Below are 19,107 nucleotides of genomic sequence, written 5' to 3'. Positions count from 1 at the left end.
AATTTTATGTTATGTATATTTTATCACAATTTAAAAGAGAAAAAGATAATTCAGATCACATTGTTTCCCTGACAACTCTCCAATAGATTCCCATCTCCCTCAGAATGAAAGCCCACATTTTCAAAATAGCTCAGGGTCCCAACACAATCATTCTGTCCCCTGCCCCTTCTGGTCTGACCTTACCTGTCTCACTCTGCTCTAGCTTACCTGCCTCCTAGGCTCTTTGAATACAACCAACCATGCTCCCCCAGCGCCTTCTGTACTTTCTTTTCCTCCAGATAAGCACAGAGTAAGCTCTCTCACTTCCTTCAGTTGTTTACTAAGAAATTACCTCCTCAGTGAGATCGTTCCCTGACCAGCTATTGTAAAATTGCAGCTCCCTACCCTCACCCCCACCTGCACTCTTCATCCCTCTTTCCTTTGTATTCTCCATAGGATTGTCACCTTCTGACATCTTACACATTTGACTTCTTGCCTTTCTCTTTCCACTAAAATGTAAGCTCCAAAAGCAGAGAGGTTTTTGTCTGTTAGTATCTCTAGTGTCCAGAGCGGTGCTCAAAAAATATTTCTTGGATTAGTAAGAGACGACCTTGGGGGGCGGGGGAGAAGAAAAGAAACTTTTTATCTGAAGAATGTGAACCCTTTTATCAGGCCGAGAGAGGCAACAGAATAAAAAAAACAGGCCATGTCACTCCCCCTTGTGATAAAATTATCTTGAAGTCACCTGCTATGAGGGCTCTAGACTGACACCAAGTAGCTTTATCTCTGTAAACTAATGAGAATTTCTGCCCGACAACTTTGTATCAATGGGCAGGTATTGCATAATGGTTAGAGTTTGTTCAGTGATGAAAAAGTTTTGGAAACAAGGGTGATGAAGGCACAACACAGTGACCGTAAGTAACGTCACTGAATTGTACACTTAGAAATGGTTAAGGTAGCAAATTTGTATCAGCCCCACTCCTTGTTCCCTTTCCCTTTAACAATCTGCTTGTGCTTATCAGGTGTGGTGGTTCACACCTGTAATCCTGGTACTCTGGGAGGCACAGGTGGGAGGATCCCTTGAGCTCTGGAGTTTGAGACTAGCCTGAGCAAGAGTGAGACCAAAAAGATAAATAGATATAGATAGATACAAACAAATAAAAACCTGCTTGTAATTAAGGCCGAAGGAGCACTCCCCGAGGCAGGTGGGAAGTGTGTTCCGGACACCTGTCCTCGTTCAAGTAAACTCTTTAGATTTAGTACCTCAGCTGCTTCCGTTTAGGCTCAATGACTTTAGGATCTGAACTTCCCTACCTACCCCGACCTCCAACCTCTAAAAATTAACAGACCGAATCACACAAAGCCTGAAGTACTCTGACTCCCAGACTTCTAAATTAGCATCCTAAGGATTGTATTACCCCTTCAGTACCGAGTACATAGCAAGCCTATCCAGAGAACTCAGATTCAACCAGGCGGAGGGAAAAAATCATTAAAGACTGAACGGTGTGAACGCAAAAAAAATCCAGCATAACTTGCTAAATCACAGATACCGGGTATTTCCCTCGACTTGGCTGTGTAAACACGGAGTGACTCAATTCCTGCAAGAGTAAAGGCTGAATCCTAAAGGCGCACGACGGACAACCCAGTCGCCCCCTTTCTGACTGACACAAGCTTCCACCCTGCTCCGAAGAGGGAAGGGGGAAGGAAAATGTCCGTTTCTAGGAAATCTCCCAAACACAGCCCGGGGGCCTGTTCCGCCGCCCTAAGCCCCCCACTTGTGGAAGGAGGATACGCAGCTGAGGAAGCAGGAGAGGGGAGGACACGTTACCCTGAGAAGAGCCAGTTGAACGGGTCTGCTCCTTCAGCCCGACGACTTGTGGAGCGCCACAACAGCAGGGCCTGCCACCCAGGCATCCAGGCTGGGCACCAAATCGACAAACTTTATTCCCACGCTGCAGGGTGCGGGCCGGTGCGACAACGACGCACACTGTACGCATCGGCTGAGGAAGACCGACCTTTCCCGGCCCACCCCGGCGGCTTCCAAGCGGCCCTGCAGCCCTCCCGCCGCAACCCGTCCCGCGATGGCCCGCATGGTGCGCGTGCGCAGAGCCTCTGCCGGCCGCTGAGCACCTCGGGAAGTGTAGTCTCTGTGCAGGTGCCGGTGGGCCGCCCGAGTCCCACATCCCGGCGGAATCCCGCGAAGTCAGAACACTCGCCACCCGCCCCTCATTCCCATCTTCACACCTGTCCGGTCGCCTGGCACTCGCGCTGCATCCCCACGCGCTGGGCTTCCGTCCGGGCGCGCGCTGAGGGAGAGCGCGAGACCCCCTCTTCCCTCCAGCGGACTGAGCTGGGGGAGGCGGGGTCCGCCGCCCGCCCCCCGCCGTCACCCTCCCCGCCTCCCTCTTCCCCTCCCCTCCCGGCGGGTGTCGGGCCGGCGTCCGAATCGAGGCGGCGGCCCCCGCAGCGGCCGCAGGAGGGGCGGCGGCGGTGGGCGCCGCAGGCGATGCCCCTGCCCGGCTGCTCCGGCGGGGGGCAGTGCGAGCGGCGGCGGCGGGGGAGGAGGCGGGGGGCGGCGGCTGCGGCGGCTGCGGCAGAGGGGCCGAGAGCTGGCGGCGGCGGCGGCGGCGGTGGTCGTGAAGGGCATCGGCGGCGGCGGTGATGGCAGAGATGATGTGAGTGCCTGCTGCCTGGGGACCCCGGGCTGCGGACCCGCGGCGGGCGGCCCGGCGGCGTGCGGGAGCGGGAGGCCGGGGGCGGCGGAGGGATGCTGTGTGCGCGCTGCAGAGCCGGGAGCCGCCGCCGCCGCCGCCGCCGACCGTCCGGCTGAGGCTGGAGCCCGGCGCCGCGGCGGCCCGCGCCGTGGGATCCGGGCCCGGCGTGGGGGTCCCGGGCGGCGGCGGGGGCAGAGCAGGCCGAGGGGCGTCTGCGATTGTTCTCAACACCCCTCCCCCACCCCACCCCGTGTGTCTGTTTGTCACTTGCAGCTGAAGATGGAAAGAGCCAGGCGAAGGGGAGGCGGCGGCGGCGGCCGCGGCCGCGGAGGCAAGAATGTGGGGGGCTCTGGCCTAAGCAAGAGTAGACTCTATCCCCAGGCCCAGCACTCCCACTACCCCCACTACGCGGCTTCAGCCACCCCTAATCAGGCCGGGGGCACAGCCGAAATCCAGGAGCTGGCCTCCAAACGAGTGGACATCCAGAAAAAGAGGTTTTACCTGGACGTGAAGCAAAGCTCCCGGGGCCGGTTCCTAAAGATAGCCGAAGTCTGGATAGGGAGAGGCCGGCAGGACAACATCAGAAAGAGTAAACTGACCCTCTCCCTGTCAGTGGCAGCGGAGCTGAAGGACTGTCTAGGGGACTTCATCGAGCACTACGCCCACCTGGGCCTAAAAGGCCACCGGCAAGAGCATGGCCACAGCAAAGAGCAAAGCTCCCGCAGGAGACAGAAGCACTCCGCACCCTCCCCGCCAGTCTCGGTGGGGTCCGAAGAGCATCCTCACAGTGTCCTCAAAACGGACTATATAGAGAGGGATAACAGGAAATATTACCTAGACCTAAAGGAAAATCAGCGGGGTCGCTTCCTAAGGATTAGACAAACCATGATGCGGGGGACTGGCATGATAGGTTATTTTGGCCACAGTTTGGGCCAAGAACAGACAATTGTCCTCCCAGCACAAGGAATGATTGAGTTTCGTGATGCCTTGGTTCAGCTGATCGAAGACTATGGCGAAGGGGACATAGAAGAACGTAGAGGTGGAGATGATGACCCGCCTGAACTCCCAGAGGGGACTTCATTCAGAGTGGACAATAAAAGGTTCTACTTTGATGTGGGCTCTAATAAATATGGAATTTTCCTGAAGGTAAGTGAGGTGAGGCCACCTTACCGTAATACTATTACTGTTCCATTCAAAGCTTGGACAAGGTTTGGGGAGAATTTTATCAAGTATGAAGAAGAGATGAGGAAAATTTGCAACAGCCATAAAGAAAAGAGAATGGATGGCAGAAGGGCCAGTGGTGAAGAACAAGAATGCCTCGACTAGAATGAAATTGAACTCCATCAGGCAAAATTTAAAATCATAAATTGGCTAAAAGTACTGATCCATAATCATTTGAAGAAGTTTTTCCTCTTTTTTGGCCCTTTGTTATTAGTAATACCTCTAGTAGTTTATACTTCAAGAAGTCTTATTCTCATGTTATGTTACACATAGATCACTATAATTCTTATGGGAATTCCAGCCTTCCCAGAGCTAAATAGTTTAGCTGCTTCAGCTGCTCCAGACTATTGAAGTATACAAATCAGCACAAAATGTGACATTCTAAATACCATAACTCAGATTTACATTGCACTATGACATGATCCTAAAAAAAGATACATATACTTAAATGACAGTGTGAATTTCTATTTCACAAGTTCCCCAAAAAGCATTTCATTCCAACTTCATTTAAAGCTGCTAAGCTTACCTGTAGGACAGTTACCACAGAAACAGAAATTGACCTCAAGTATATATAAATATATTTATTTATAAAAGTACAAATAGAAATATATCATCTATTGGATAACTGAATATTAAACGATACCATTAATGGGTCAGATCTCATTATCTAATTAAACCTTAAAAATACAGTGTCATAATATTTCTTAAGAGTTACTATAGTATTCTATAATTTCAAATTTTGTGGTAACCCTACAGTTTTTAATTGCCATATCAAAGCCATGGGAGAATTTTAATTGGTTATTCTAAGCCAGTTATAATCCCATGTTCACCTATTTATTATACCATATATTTTTATTGACTTCACAAAGTTTCAGGAATTACTTTTATGTCACTATTGAGTGGGAGGCTTCACCCAATGGCTTTGCTATGGAAATCTTGGTGTTTTAGCTTTTCATGCTAATTTGAAGATTGTGAGAGATTTTTTTCCCAAAATATATCTCAGACTCAAGGTGTTATATTTTATGCTTCTTCTTTAGCACTATTTCAGAGGGGTTGGTGCACCAGTTAACTGATATAAAAATATATCTGTAATAATATATTTTAGTAGCACTTTTGCAATTGCTACCCTTAAAACCATGTCAGTACTTCCAATAGAAACCTGACTTTTACAGATGTTTTAATTCCATGGGGGGAAGAAACATTTTTTTCTAAAAAGTATTTAGAATACAAATTTTCAGTCTGGGAAAAATATTATTTGCAGATTGGTTATAAATATGTTTGAAAGGAAAATTCAGGCATTTTCCAAGGTGCTCTTTATGACTTTACACAAGACTCACCCATTTACCTGTATTAAAAATTACTTTCCAGGAAGTGCCACAGCAATTTTTCAACACCTAAGCAATTTTTTTAAACAAGTGGATATAGTGTATATGTGTACCAACCCATCCTGTATTAACTGAGATTTCATCTGTTGAGCTACACTTTATCCTGAATGAAATTATTGTCTTTTATCTTGGCTTTATTTACCTCCCACACAATAATCATGTTTAAGAGCCAGAACACTGATTTCAACCCCCAAATATAGCTCTCATTGATGAGAGCTGGCTGCATGGATTGAGATCAGAATGTAGCTCTTCTTTTATATACTGTAAGTTATTCAAAATTATTTTAACAATTTCCTTCTTCCAAAGGTTTGTCCCCAAATACATTTCAGTAAGGTCACTAAGAAAACTATGGTATGAACTAAGAAAATTAATTTCATTGGTTTATGTTACTTAAGAACAAGCAATCAGTAACCCAGACATATATACTGGTATTGGTTTGCAGACTGTATTTCACGGTTCCTCAAGTAGTATAAAGGAATCTCATTAGTTCATTATAACTGTGGACCATCTGAATCACTATGGAACACCTGAGGGTTAGAAGCACATGGTGGGTGTTGAGTAGCCAGGATTTTTAAACAGTCCTAACTGTAAAATAACTATGTAGGCTTGCTAAAAAGTAGTTTTTGGTATATGAAGGAGTGATGTGCACTTGAATTACTGTACTACTGATTGTTATTGCTGCCCATCATGGTGCCTATTAATAATAACCTGTCAAATTTTGGCAAACTGGAGCTGTGAATATTCTAGTATTCGATTGTTCCTATCACTATTGCTATGAGTGTATACTCTTAAAAATCTTCCTTTCTGAAATATTTATATCCATTAGGTCAAAATGATTTCTTTTTTGGTTTTTAGTCTGATAAGCTTTGAGTGTGTGTGTCAATATATATACATATATATGTATATATACATATGTGTACATACATACAATACTATGTCAGACTTAAAGATAAATATCTTTAATTCTTTATATATAAATATTAAGTTTAGTTTTACATTAATTATTTAAGTAAAGAATTAGTTAATCATCCAGATTTTCTACCTTGTATGTGTACTTCAAAGTTTTTACCATCTCAAAGCTGCAGGTTAGATAGATGCATATATACTGGCAATGGAATATAATTTAGAATCATGAAACCTTCTGCCAGTCATTTTGTTTCATTTTTTCATAGTTAAATGTGTTCATTGAAAAATGAAATGATGCTATGATTTTTGGATACTTTAAATTCCCAAGAATTCATTAGCCATAATCAAATATGATCCAGTTCAAAACTCTGGTATTAGGACATATATTGCCATGTATCTTATAAAATAAGCTACTATTCTTATCTGTGCAATATGCATTTTATTTATTGTCATTTGTAACAAATGGAGCTGCAAGTATACATGGTATTCTTCAAAATAACAGAAATCCTGCCTTGAAGACATCAAACTCTTAAGGCAACTGGAAGTTAGAAGTAAAAAAATGAGCATGAAAGTTAGTAACCAAAAGTACTAGTTCACTGTATAATTCTAAAACACTGATGATGTTTGCACATAATAATCCGAGCATAATGTGGTACAGACTCTAAACTGTAATAATATAAGCTAATAGTATGAAATTTGGAAACGGGTTCCTCATAATAGTTGGCAGTATGCTCCTAGCAATTGAAAGCAGCACTAATCTGTTGCTTATATGCAAAAGATGCAATGTATTATAAAGGTGTTAAAGTTCTGCCACATTTTATAATTTTCCTTGTTAAAGCCCCAAACTGCCATGTCCCTTAAACTTGAGTCAAACACAAGCTTATTTGCACTAAAGAGCATGGCCAAAAAAATAAATGACAGGGTGGAAAAGCTAATTGGAACCTCTTGAAATAATGGGTTCTAATGGGAGAATTTCACATTTGTCTATTTGAAAGCTATATGGTCCAGGCAGACAATCTGTCAGTTCACTAATTTAATAATGCACTTTACCTTTTGTATATAGAAGATGTACATTTATGCCACTTGACAGGTGGGATGTGTTTCAATAACTATGTAGTTAGAATCCGTAGGGCGATCTCTTGCATGCATATGTTTGTGTTGGAACTGTTGTAGTAACAGGTTTCCATTAAATCAGTGTAACGGAGAAGGGTAGAAGATGCTTTTGAAGCAAATCCCAGTACATTTAACAAAGAATTTTAAAGTAGAGTTCATATTTGTATTCTTAAGGACTAGGATAAATTTAAAAAACTATTTCTAACCTCAGTTAATATTACAGTTGAGACTATATTTAGTTGAGATTCCCCATGATACCCTGAAAGTTAATTTGGGGAATTTGTCCAGATAAAAATTTTTTTAATGATTCTGTTTCATTGTTGATGTGTTTAAGTAACTAATAAAAATGGCAGTATATAATACTGTGCTAAAATTAAAAGTATAGTTAGCTTGACATGGCATTATTTTTAAAACACCCAGACTAGAGAAATAAAGTTTCAAGTTAAGGAAATGCATAGAGCCTAAGAAAAGTTGTTAAATTAAGTATGATATTTCAAAATTTACAGAAATACTAACCTTCGCCAACTGAAAAGGGTATTGGGGGATTTAGTGTGTCCTTCCATCCTAAAAACTTCCTAAGATGTACATTTGAAAAACTAGATAATTGTTGCTTAATAATAGGTTGTATGTACTTTACTGAGAAACACTGTGTACTAACAATTCATCAAGAGTGTGCTATATTTACTGCATTCATTTTATATCTATAGATAAGAATACATTATATATATAGTCATCCTATCTTAATATAATCATGTATTTATATTGTAATTTTGCAAATATTTTCAGTAAAATAAACATTTATCTGAGCTGCACAATTTGAAGAGGATGCAATTGGAATATACCCTCAGATACTCTTTTTAATAAGCAGCTACCGTTGAAAGCTGATGTATGTATTATTATTCCTTTAAATTTTGTTTTATGGTTTACTTTAATATTTAAATGAATAGTACTTAATTTGAATTTTTAAGTGGTTTTCTGAAAATAAGGTTTTCATAACTGTGAGATTTTTTTTCCTGCTTATTTTCAAATGTCTTTCATTGGAACTATTCATGAAATCCTATTACAAGCTTTATGTAAGGGCTTTGCTTAGTCACCACTTAGTTTGAAGTCTGTCTTTACTAAAACACCAAACATCTTTGACAGGATGCAAAGAGAAGTTAACATTGAATCTGTGTCTACAGAATAACACAGGTTTGATATTTATCACTGCCCAAGAAAAGTCTTAAAATCTTTCTGAAAATTCCTTAAGGATTTCCTGACTTTCAAAGAGAAATGGTGGCAAATGGCTAGCCCATCAGAGAAAGAGAATATTAGCATGCTGGTGAGATAATCCCTAGTCCACAATACTGTAGCAGTGAAGTACTGGGAAATGTGTTTTTCCCAATTTAATGTCATGTGAAAATTGGGTTTTTAGATCACAGTAACTCTGTCATAAAGAAAAGAGACCCAAATTTATGTAGGTGGATCTTAGAAAAATAATACATGTGTAAGTCTATTTTCATGTATAATGGAAAAGAAAACAGTCTTTTTTCTTAATTTGACATGCTATTTTAAATCATTTAAATTTATTTTAGTAATGGGGTTTTAATCAATATTTTTGAATAGGGAAAAACATACATATAGTACAAAATTTAAACATTACAGATGGGTAGATAGTGAAAAGTCGCAACCGATGTTATCAATTTCTTGTGTATCCTTCTAGAGTTACTCTACATATACAAACATATGTGTATATATATATTATTTTTAAACATACAGATGAAAACATATTATATATATTCTCCTGTACTTAGTAGGATCAATTTTAGATCTGTCATTTTAAGTGATTTTTTTCCTTCTACTTAGATATCATACTTGATCTAGTTAACATCATTTAATTTGAACTATATTATTACAACCAAAAGAATATCAAGGAAATTTTGAATGAATACCATTGGTATTTACTTAAAATACAAATATATGCATATGTTAATTTTTAAAATGTACAGATATTCAGTTTATCCTACTAGTTTCCCTTCCCTATTCCTAGCCATCTTGCCTTCCTATATTCCACCTCTTTCTTCCCTCAAAAAAGTACTGGTCTTTTTTCTGAAGTAACACAGTTTTGGAGTGGCAAGATATTAAGTAATTTAACCAAGTGTTATTTTAGATAAACTATGTTCTCTAGGGAAAAGCACTAATATTTAAAAGCTTTAACTGATTATCACATTCAGTTTTTACTAATTCTGTTACTATTACCTTATTTTTATCCAAAGACTTTGCCATTATAACAGCAAATAAGTATTAGAACTATAGTGAAAGGTTATGTTATTACTCTGTTGAAATCTTCTGACTTATTAACATGGAGCTTTTATCTTTATGATGAGAAAGATACAAGATTCACTTAGCAACTTCATCAAATCCGAGTCTAAGCAAGGAGATTAACACTAGTCCTGATTGCTTAAAGCACTGATTTCTCATTGAAGGACCCAGAATCTGTCAGAAGTCCTTCGGACCAGAAGATGCTATGCTGATTTGGGGAAAGAATAAAAATTGGGGGGCTATAAAGTTACAAGTACACCTAACCATCTCTATCCTCTGGTAGGAGAATATAAAATAGTAAATATAAGTGTTTAAAAATGAAAATAAGTATTACTATTCCTGTAAATATAATATGCAGAGCTGTTTGAATAGTCACCTAAACCCCCCCAAAAAAAATCATAATTCTCTTTTCATTCCCATCAAGGGTACATTTTAAGATCACTTTTCTATTGACCACCCAAAAAAATTATCTGAAAAAGTAAATATCCCATACTTGAATCCTGAAAGATACTATCTAGTTATAAATTAAAACAACCAGAGTAAAAGATCCAATGCAGTTAGAAATATCTTAAAGAACATGTGGGGTAAGGGAAAAAATTTTAATAGATTGGTATCTGTAAATTTTATGAAAATGTCATAAGATTTAAAAATTTAAAACATTGGTTTAAACTTTGGGATGATATCTCCATAATTAGTAGCATAATTTCCTGTTTGTAAAATGAAGAAGGCGTTGTTAGAACATAGGATCTGCTTAATCATAATTTTAAAGCATAAAAAAGTTGGTTGCTTTTATTTTCATGATGAATAACTTATTATCCTTTATAGAATCTATAAAACTGGTAAAGCTCTCCAAGTACTTACTTGTTTAGGCTTAATATGGTGTATGTATATTTTTCTCCTTTTTAAAGAGAGGGGTCAAAAAGAAGACAAATTCACCTTTAGGAATGAATTTTGCTTGAATTTAGGCTAAAAAATACTCCTAATTTTCCATACTTAATTGAAGACTTTCCCATGTTGGTGCTTCTGATAAATTATATTTTCCAAACTTTACCTTCTTTTGAATATCCCTTTTGAAAAATTGCTTATTTTTATTGAGGCCAGTGACATCCACCAGTAAATTAAAACATAATGAATTAGTGCTGCTATAGTGAAGTCACTTTGTGATATGAATATGAAGGAAATAACTCATTTTATGTGGAACATATGGTTTCTTCTTTAATATTGTTGACTTATTTCTAAGATTGAGTAGCAGTTCTCTGTCCTCTCATTTTACCCCCTTATGCTTAGTTTTTGTAAGAGTTGCTCTATTCAAAGTTTTCATTTTCCTAGGAAAGAACTGGAGCAAAGAAAAGGGAAAATAATCCCTAAGAGCTAAGTGTTTATAGTATTTAAAAGTTAGAAGTGCTCAAAGTGTAAGATTGGGGGAAAAGGCTTATGTTGGTTTTTATCTTTATCAAAATAATGGTATAAATCTGATTATTTTATTTGATCTGATTAAAGTCAGAATTTCTTTTATCTGGGACTTTTATATTCAGAAATATTCATTATTTTATTTTTCTTAAAGAAAATGGTACTGGAGGATAGTACTCTTCACTGGATTTTATTATTTGTTGTGGATTTGTTGAGTTTGTTACCTACAGGTAGCAAGTAGAAAAAGAGAAATAGAGAAAGATAGTAGCTGATTTTGCTTGCCTATAACAAAAGAAATCAATCTAACAGAAATGAGAGAAATAAGTCATTCTTAAAACTATATCCCCATTTGTTTAACCTTTAAAAGAGGCACCCTCCTTCTTAAACTTTTTAAATTCTGTATTAGTGGAGTATGAAAGAAAAAATAGATGGAGAGTACGATAGTTGGAAGGTATATGAGTTTCTCTCTTTATATTAAAAACAACTATAATAATGCAGCAACCTGTGATGATACTCAACAGAACAATGCAGAAATGTCAGTTTTATAATATGTATGTATTTCTTTAGCCACACAAAATAAAATTTTTTTCCTAGTCCTTCTTAAGACCAGGTTGTTGTATACTAACTACATAGCTATCCTATACTTTAATTTTTTTAAGAACTATTTTTGTCATCTATATGAGGTCTCATTCTTTGGAAGGAATGTTGATTGTTTCTATACATTCTGTGATCATTTCTTATAGTCTGCATGGTAAAGGAATTTGAAAAATTAACATTACTTCCTGAAGTGCCATTGTTCTGGAAATAACCATAAATTACATTGCTAAATGATACACTGCAACTATCATTGTAGTGGTCCCTAAGAATCACGTACTGCCTTTGATCCCTTTTTCCGTGGTCCTGTTGAGTATCCTATATTACAAATAATGAGATTTAACAAAGACTATCAAGAAGGACACTGACCTGACACTATGGCTTTGTTTTAGAGGACTTATAACTACTAGGATATGCAAAGATTAAACATGGTTTGAGGTTTTTTTTAGACTTGAGAAACTGCAGAGGTTGGTGGTGGGAGGAGAGGAGAATCAGCACACAAGATTGCTGTCCTAGAGGCATTTAGTTCAGCACCCTGGTCCTCTACTATGCAGTGCCACCACCCCACCACCGCTGCCAGTGGAGAGGATCAAAAACATAGTGACATCTTTCTCCTGGACCTCTCTTTTGGTGCCTTTTTGTTTATCAAAGACAGTAGGTCTAAGTGTATTTTGAAGTACATATATGCACATGCATATTTTAATTTCAAAACTATCTGTGCACATAAAATTCCATTACAGAAATATTCCTTGTGATAAGCAATCTTTGGCCTGATGGTGGTTCAAAATAGCAGTTTGGTTAGTCTGTTTTCAACGAATTCTATAGAATGAATTGGCTGTTGTAGAAAATGTTTTCTCTCTTTCCTCCTCCCTCTCCTCAAAATAGCAGACACATTTTAGATTCGTGATTGCTTTTTCAGTGGTATTTGAAGTCTAAGTAGGATACAAGCGAGTAGTTTAGTTTGGCAGTTCTTTACCCGTGCCGTTTTGTAGAAATTTTCCTTAGCTTCCTGTCAAACATTGCAAGCAACTTTACCAAAAGAACACACCTAAGTGCCAAGACTGCCCAGCAAAATCAAGCTACAGAACCATAAAATAACGATTGAGGAATGAGGATAAGGATATGTATAGACATCAAAATTCAAAACATTCCTTATCATTTGCTAATCTATGGCACAGATTGCTGTATTTTATTTCTAGGTTCTTCAGACTAGCAATGTGATTTATTCCAATGATTGTCAGTCTAGAATTTCAATAGAACAATGGTGCACCATGTTATAATCAGTTGTAAAAATAGAATTCTAAAATTCCGTCTATCTTTCCTTCTTCCCCCTCCCCCATACTTTTTACCCTATAGGAAGTGGGTAAGAGCATTAATTTCTCTCACTTCAACAGTGGACCCACTCCGTCCTATTTATTTGTTCAGATGACAATTGAAACACAATAAAGACTAGAGCTGCTCTTTGAAAATTTAGAAATTGTGCTATGAGCTAGATCTATAGATGCTTAAGAAAGAAGGGCTACTACTCCACTCAACTAATCTCAACACTCTTATCATATTTCTGTATAACAGGATGAGTAAGAAAACATGATATGGACTAAAAGGTCAGTTACTCTAACTTTCAATACACAACAGATCTTCAGAAAATATTTTTGATTAGTATGATTAACAGGTAATTTCAGAACTGAATTTGGCCTCTAGAGAAGTTTCACCATGATACATATATATATCACATATGTGTGTGTGTATATATATATATATCTCATGTGAATATATACACACACAAACATACACCATGTGCTAGTATATGGCTGGGCCCTTATATCTATTGTTTGTAATCCTCATAACAGCCCTATTATCATTATCCCCATCTTCATATAATTTTCCAGTGGTTTAGAAACTGGTTCAGTATTTCAGAACTAATATATCTGAACCCAAATTGACACCAAAGTCAAAAATTCTGCTCATTTGGTTGGGCTGAACTACCTTTAAAACTTCCTTCTGCAACTGATCCCTCCAACTCAATAAAGCACAATCTACCCCCAACCACCACTATAAATAAATCTGGCTCAGATTACTGGGAATGATTTCATTCAAAACTATCTCCCTAGATGTGGGACTAGTCTTACCAAGAGACACGTATATAAGGATTCACTCAATTCATTAAAGTTGGTGCTAGAAATCACAACTTATTTAAACTTTAGTTTACAGATAGAACTTCTAATCCTGATCAGCTATTTCTAATAAATATCAGTAAGTTTTTAAAGGGATCAGCAATAAGAATATAGATAGATATTCCTAATTCTATTTTTAAGGGCAGAGAGGAGACAAATTACTGCTTATTGTGGGTCTACAATTGCGTTTTCATGAACCAAAAACAACTCATCATATTAATTAGTTTGGAAATAAATCTCATCAGTATTAGTGATTGATTTCTCACAAGTTTTTCCTGCCATCTTATTGATTTCTCACCAGTTTTCCTGCTCATATTCTTCCCTACAGTTCCATTCCTTTTCATATTTAATGACCAAATTTCTTCTTTCCCTTAACTCCAGCAGGATAAACTAAGATAACTGCTGTTTACAGATGCATATTTTTCCCCATTACTATAGGGTAATAATTTTCAGACTTCGGTGTGAATAAGAATCACCTGGAGGGTTTGTTCAACTACAGAATCCTATTCAGTAGGACTGGAGAGGTGGGGAGGGGACAAAAACTTTGCATTTACAACACATTGCCAGGGCAGTGAATGCTGGTGATCTGGGGACCACAGTTTAAGAACCACTGCTCTAGGTCGATGAGATTTAACCTTAGCTACAAAAGACAGTAAAGAAAAAATCTAGTCAAAACAGCTATGGCATCAGGATAGAAAGAGGACTCAGTGCTACTCATCCTGCCTTGAGAAGCTCACAAATGTTAAAACAAGCAACATTTTTTTATAAGTTGACTATAGAGTTTCTGTAAAAAATTATTGTCTTCTTCCCTTTTTAATAACCTTTCTGATTCCCTCTCATTTTTCAACAGCCATCTTGAGATAAAGCTGATAGGAATGAACAATCCTGAAGCCTTACATGAAAAGCTTAGCTTTCAAATGTATGGAGATGGATGCATATTTTTAATTTATTCAGTAATTCTGGTATATAAATCTTAGTTAAAGAAAGTGAGTAATTTCTCTACTCAAGAATTATTAATACAAGTTTAGTGAATATTAAATATTAGGACTTGAAGGACCTTGGCATTACTTTAGTCCCTTAGTTTTACATTTTGTGACACACGTTACATGGCTCTAATGATTCATAATTACTAGAACAGGCTAAGTCAACAGATTTTAAAGGCTAAAGCTTAAAATGCTGATTCTCTCTCAAGATACATAAATGGTGATGAATATACTAACTTCTTTTAAAACCATATAGTATTTTCACCATCTTCCTGTGTCCTCTCTGTATTTATAGGATAGAGGAACTATATACCGTAGTGTATTTGTGGTACTTTCTTCAGATTAACATGTGAATTCATTAGTTTCAATTTAGATATATGTCAACTGAACACTCATTGAGCCTATTATTTGAAAGCATAACTAACATATTTTAAAATAATTCATTCTATTTTTGCCAACATTGTGGACATTCTATACCATAATTAATGTGTTGATCAAAATTAATAAAATATTTTATATGTAAATCTATATAATTTTAATATATATAACTATACTTAACAACTCTTAATAGTTGTCATGCTAGTGGATTACATCTCATTGGAAGTATCAAATGTATTCATACATAGACATTTGGCAATTCTTCAAGTTCATTGACTCTCCAGCTACTACCTTTCAAAGATTAGTGCTCCAGAGCACTGAATGAGTTCCTAATGGTGAAAAAGATTAACTGCTGACATAACAGAGATAGTCATGAACTGAAATGGATCGTTATAGGCAATGTAACTTTTTTAAAAATCTCTATCCTGTTTGTATTATAGCTATGATATACATTTTAGATTTTAAAATTTTAAATTTTAGAATTATAATCTGCGTAGGCTTCAGACAGTATAGGTTTATAGTAGATTTCAGCTCAACGTGAGGGCAGACTTCAAGAATCATGTTACTTCCCTGTTCCTGGAATTATTTAGGGCAGAGACTAGATATGCACTTAATGTAGGATGCATAAAGGGAATTAATAAATCAAAAATTGAATTGTTATTAACTCAAAGAGTCTTCTCAACTCTGAGGAACTTAGAATTTACTGGAAATAATACTAGGAACTTGCATTCAGATTTTCTGTTAATTTACCAGTGTGGAGAAAGAAGTGTGTTTTCAAATTTTCTGGTATTGTTCTGAAAACAAGAAAAAACTTACCCTTCCTCCCACGCTTTGTTATTGCAAAACAAGATAAGTAGTTTTCAAATTTTCATGAGCTTTACTAACTATATGGACTAGATAAAATAGTTTTCATGAAATTTATCCTGCAGAATTGAGTCCAGCTTTTATAATTTTCAGAGAAATTTTTCACTTTTAATCTTTTTTAAGAAGAAATTATATATGAATGAATAAATTTAGTACTTACATTGCTATTTCGAAAGTACCTGCTACAGACTCATTTTTAAATACATAAGGCATTAGGGTAAATTGGAAAACCAAGTTATTGGATATTATCAAAGTTTTTGAATTCTGTTTAAAAGTTGAAACACCTTTAAAAGGTGATATGCTTCAAAGTCGAAGAATATCACTCTCCGTTTTTTCTTGCACTACCAAAGTAGAAAGAAACAACATAGTTTGCTAATTTCATCTTAAATTTTGTTTGAGACAACCAGATTCCAAGTAAGTTAATTATTGCTACAAATAATATGTGATTGTCTCCTGGAGAGTTTCAAGGCTTTGTAAAGGGCAGAAGGGTAGCTGTAGCAATAATACCTAAATTCAAGATCTACTGTGAACTAATAAGAAACGCAGTTCTCCCTGGTAGTGTCTACTTTTTTCTTGTCAGTGCTTCTGATCTTCTGTGCTTGCTTGTGATATTGTAACATTTCCAAATTTAAAGTGGACAAATACTCCTATTTATGGAGAGATCTAAGTAGGTTGAAATATATTACACCAACATCTATAAACTATATCACACATTTCTAAATATTTAGCTAAGCAAATTTGACTCCACACAAACGTTATACATATAAATATAGTTTATAAAGAGAACTCGATCCTGTTCACCTTTTCCTTGCCCGTGAAGAAATAATAGCAAATTGATTTCATCTTGTTTGTTACTACAATTGATTGGCTGCCCTAAAGTGTTGAGAATTTTAAGTCTTCATCTACGGAGAGAAAGAGAGAGAACAGCATTCATGCCAATTATTTGCAATTTGTCATTCCTTCTGTAGAGCTATAAAAGTTCTCATTGTAGCTCTAAAAATTTTAAGCTTAGCCGGACAGCTGGCACTTGCGACACAAACTACCATGTGACTCACCTAGGAATATGTCTCTTTTAATACTTCAAAGAGATTGTTTTAATCCTATAAAAACAGCAGAGAATCTCCACTGTGCCTGTGAGGAGCTAGAAGAATCATGGCCATGGTGATATCATCAATGAAATACCCTTAAACCATGGAACTTTATATTTGCTTCGGAGTTCTAATGACTCCATTAAAGTGACACCAGTTTCACCCTTTAAAATTGAGTCCCGGCCGGGTGTGGTGACTCACGCCTGTAATCCTAGCACTCTGGGAGGCCAAGGAAGGAGGATGGCTTGAGGTCAGGAGTTCCAGACCAACCTGAGCAAGAGCGAGACCTCTACTAAAAATAGCAAAGATTAGCCGGGCATGGTGTTGTGTACCTGTAGTCCCAGCTACTCAGGAGGCTGAGGCGGGAGGACCACTTGAGCCCAGGAGTTTGAGGTTGCTGTGAGCTAGGCTGACCCCATGGCACTCTAGCCTGGGCAACAAAATGAGTCTCTGTCTCAAAAAAAAAAAATTGAGTCCAGTGAATCTCCCACATTAGTGTGCTTAGTGTATTAAAAATGTAGGTTCTGGTCCCCATCTCCAGAGATTCTGATTTGGTTGGTCCAGAGTGGGGTTCAGAAATTGGCATTTTTAATTGTCTTGCTTGTTTTGATATAAATGGCCTGGAAGCCATTTTTTGTCATGGACTCAGCCTGTGGAGCTTTGACTTGCTTGCTTTCTTCCATATCACTTTTCCGGCTGGAATTGCTTAAGTTTTAATACTGTCAACCTTGACACCATGGGGTGATGATTTTTTGGTCACAATATTAACAAGTAATATGTAGGGCTCACTTTAAACACAGTGAGGCTAAATGCACAAATCCAGGTACTTAATCTAAGATTTTATGCTATCATATTGACTAACTTTCTGGGCAATGATTACTGGAAATGCCAGTTTCGGCCCCATTTCCTAAGCTCAAGTTCAAACTGTTCTAACTTGACATCTAACCACTGGTTGCCTACTCTCTAGATTTCACAGCAAAAGCATTCTGAGTCTTCGCAGCCTAAGTCAAATGAATCTCTTTCAGTCTCTCACAAGTTAACCCTCCAAGTTTCAAATGACTCTTCTCAACCTTTTTTTTAAGATACTGTATAAATCTACAATTTATTGGAGTTGAAAAAAATATCCTTAGTTAATCTTTGGGTGCCTCATATCTTGTGGTGTTCATTTTTTTTTAATTGTGGTAAAAAAAAAACGCATAGCATAAAATTTACTATCTTAACCATTTCTAAGTGTTCAGTAATATTAAGTTCAGTAGATTAAGTATATTCACTTTGTTCTGCAACCTACCTCCAGAATATTTTTATCATGCAAAACTGAAATCCTGTACCCATTAAATAACTCCCCATGTTCCCCTCCCCAAGCCTCTGGCAACTACCATTATATTAATACTTTCTTCTCAACCTTTTGTTTTAAATAGGCAGAATTATTTTCTTTATCCTTTTCCCATCAATGATGGGTTTATAGTTATTGCCATTTAGCTCTCCAAGTACAAAACTTATTTCCTGTGTTGTCATAATTCTCACGTGCAAAAAGATTTACAATTACAAAGCAAGTGTGCTTGTATTAAGATAAGAAATCCTTATAATATTTGGGTGGCTCTGAATGAAGCCTATTTTATGCTGGAAGTTTTTCCGATGATTTACAGGGAAAGGTAAGCCTTTATTCCTCCAAAGACCCAGGGGACTCACTTTGTGCTTGCTCATTTGTTATTTTATTTGTTGAAGGTTTGAGGTTAGAGCTACCAGAGCAATTAGGCTTAAATTCTACTATTTCCTTTGCTTTTTCCTATGTACATTCTAGGATTGTTTTTACCATAACACATTATAACCTATGTAGCAGATTGGAAGGTTTCCTGGAATTTGACAGTGTTAAGGTTTACTGAATGATTGTGAAATCTTTGCTTAGTTCAATATAAAACTATTTAGCTTTAAGCAGCTTTATTGGAAACATAATTTGGGAGGAAAGAGGTAGAAAATAAAAATGCATTTTTCTGCAA

At 37.5% G+C, this 19,107-nt stretch overlaps 1 protein-coding gene across 3 annotated transcripts in view; it reads left to right on the top strand.

Annotated features, from left to right (window-relative positions):
* The first annotated feature begins 2,370 nt into the window (after nt 1-2,370).
* Nucleotides 2,371-19,107, top strand: part of PURG (purine rich element binding protein G) — a 34,027-nt gene continuing 17,290 nt past the window's right edge. Inside the window, exons 1-2 of one of the 3 annotated variants that reach the window (XM_069485236.1) lie at nt 2,371-2,654; nt 2,967-3,839. In XM_069485236.1, the coding sequence (XP_069341337.1) occupies nt 2,973-3,839 (867 nt within the window). In that variant the 5' untranslated portion in view covers nt 2,371-2,654; nt 2,967-2,972. Of the gene's footprint in view, nt 4,933-19,107 lie in introns of those variants that run through there. The other 2 variants (XM_069485235.1, XM_069485237.1) reach the window with 2 other exon arrangements.

The sequence above is a fragment of the Eulemur rufifrons genome, chromosome 12 (assembly GCF_041146395.1).
Source record: "Eulemur rufifrons isolate Redbay chromosome 12, OSU_ERuf_1, whole genome shotgun sequence".
Lineage (NCBI taxonomy): Eukaryota > Metazoa > Chordata > Mammalia > Primates > Lemuridae > Eulemur > Eulemur rufifrons.
The sequence above is the reverse complement of the archived record's forward strand: the minus strand, read 5'-3'. Positions and strand labels throughout refer to the sequence as shown.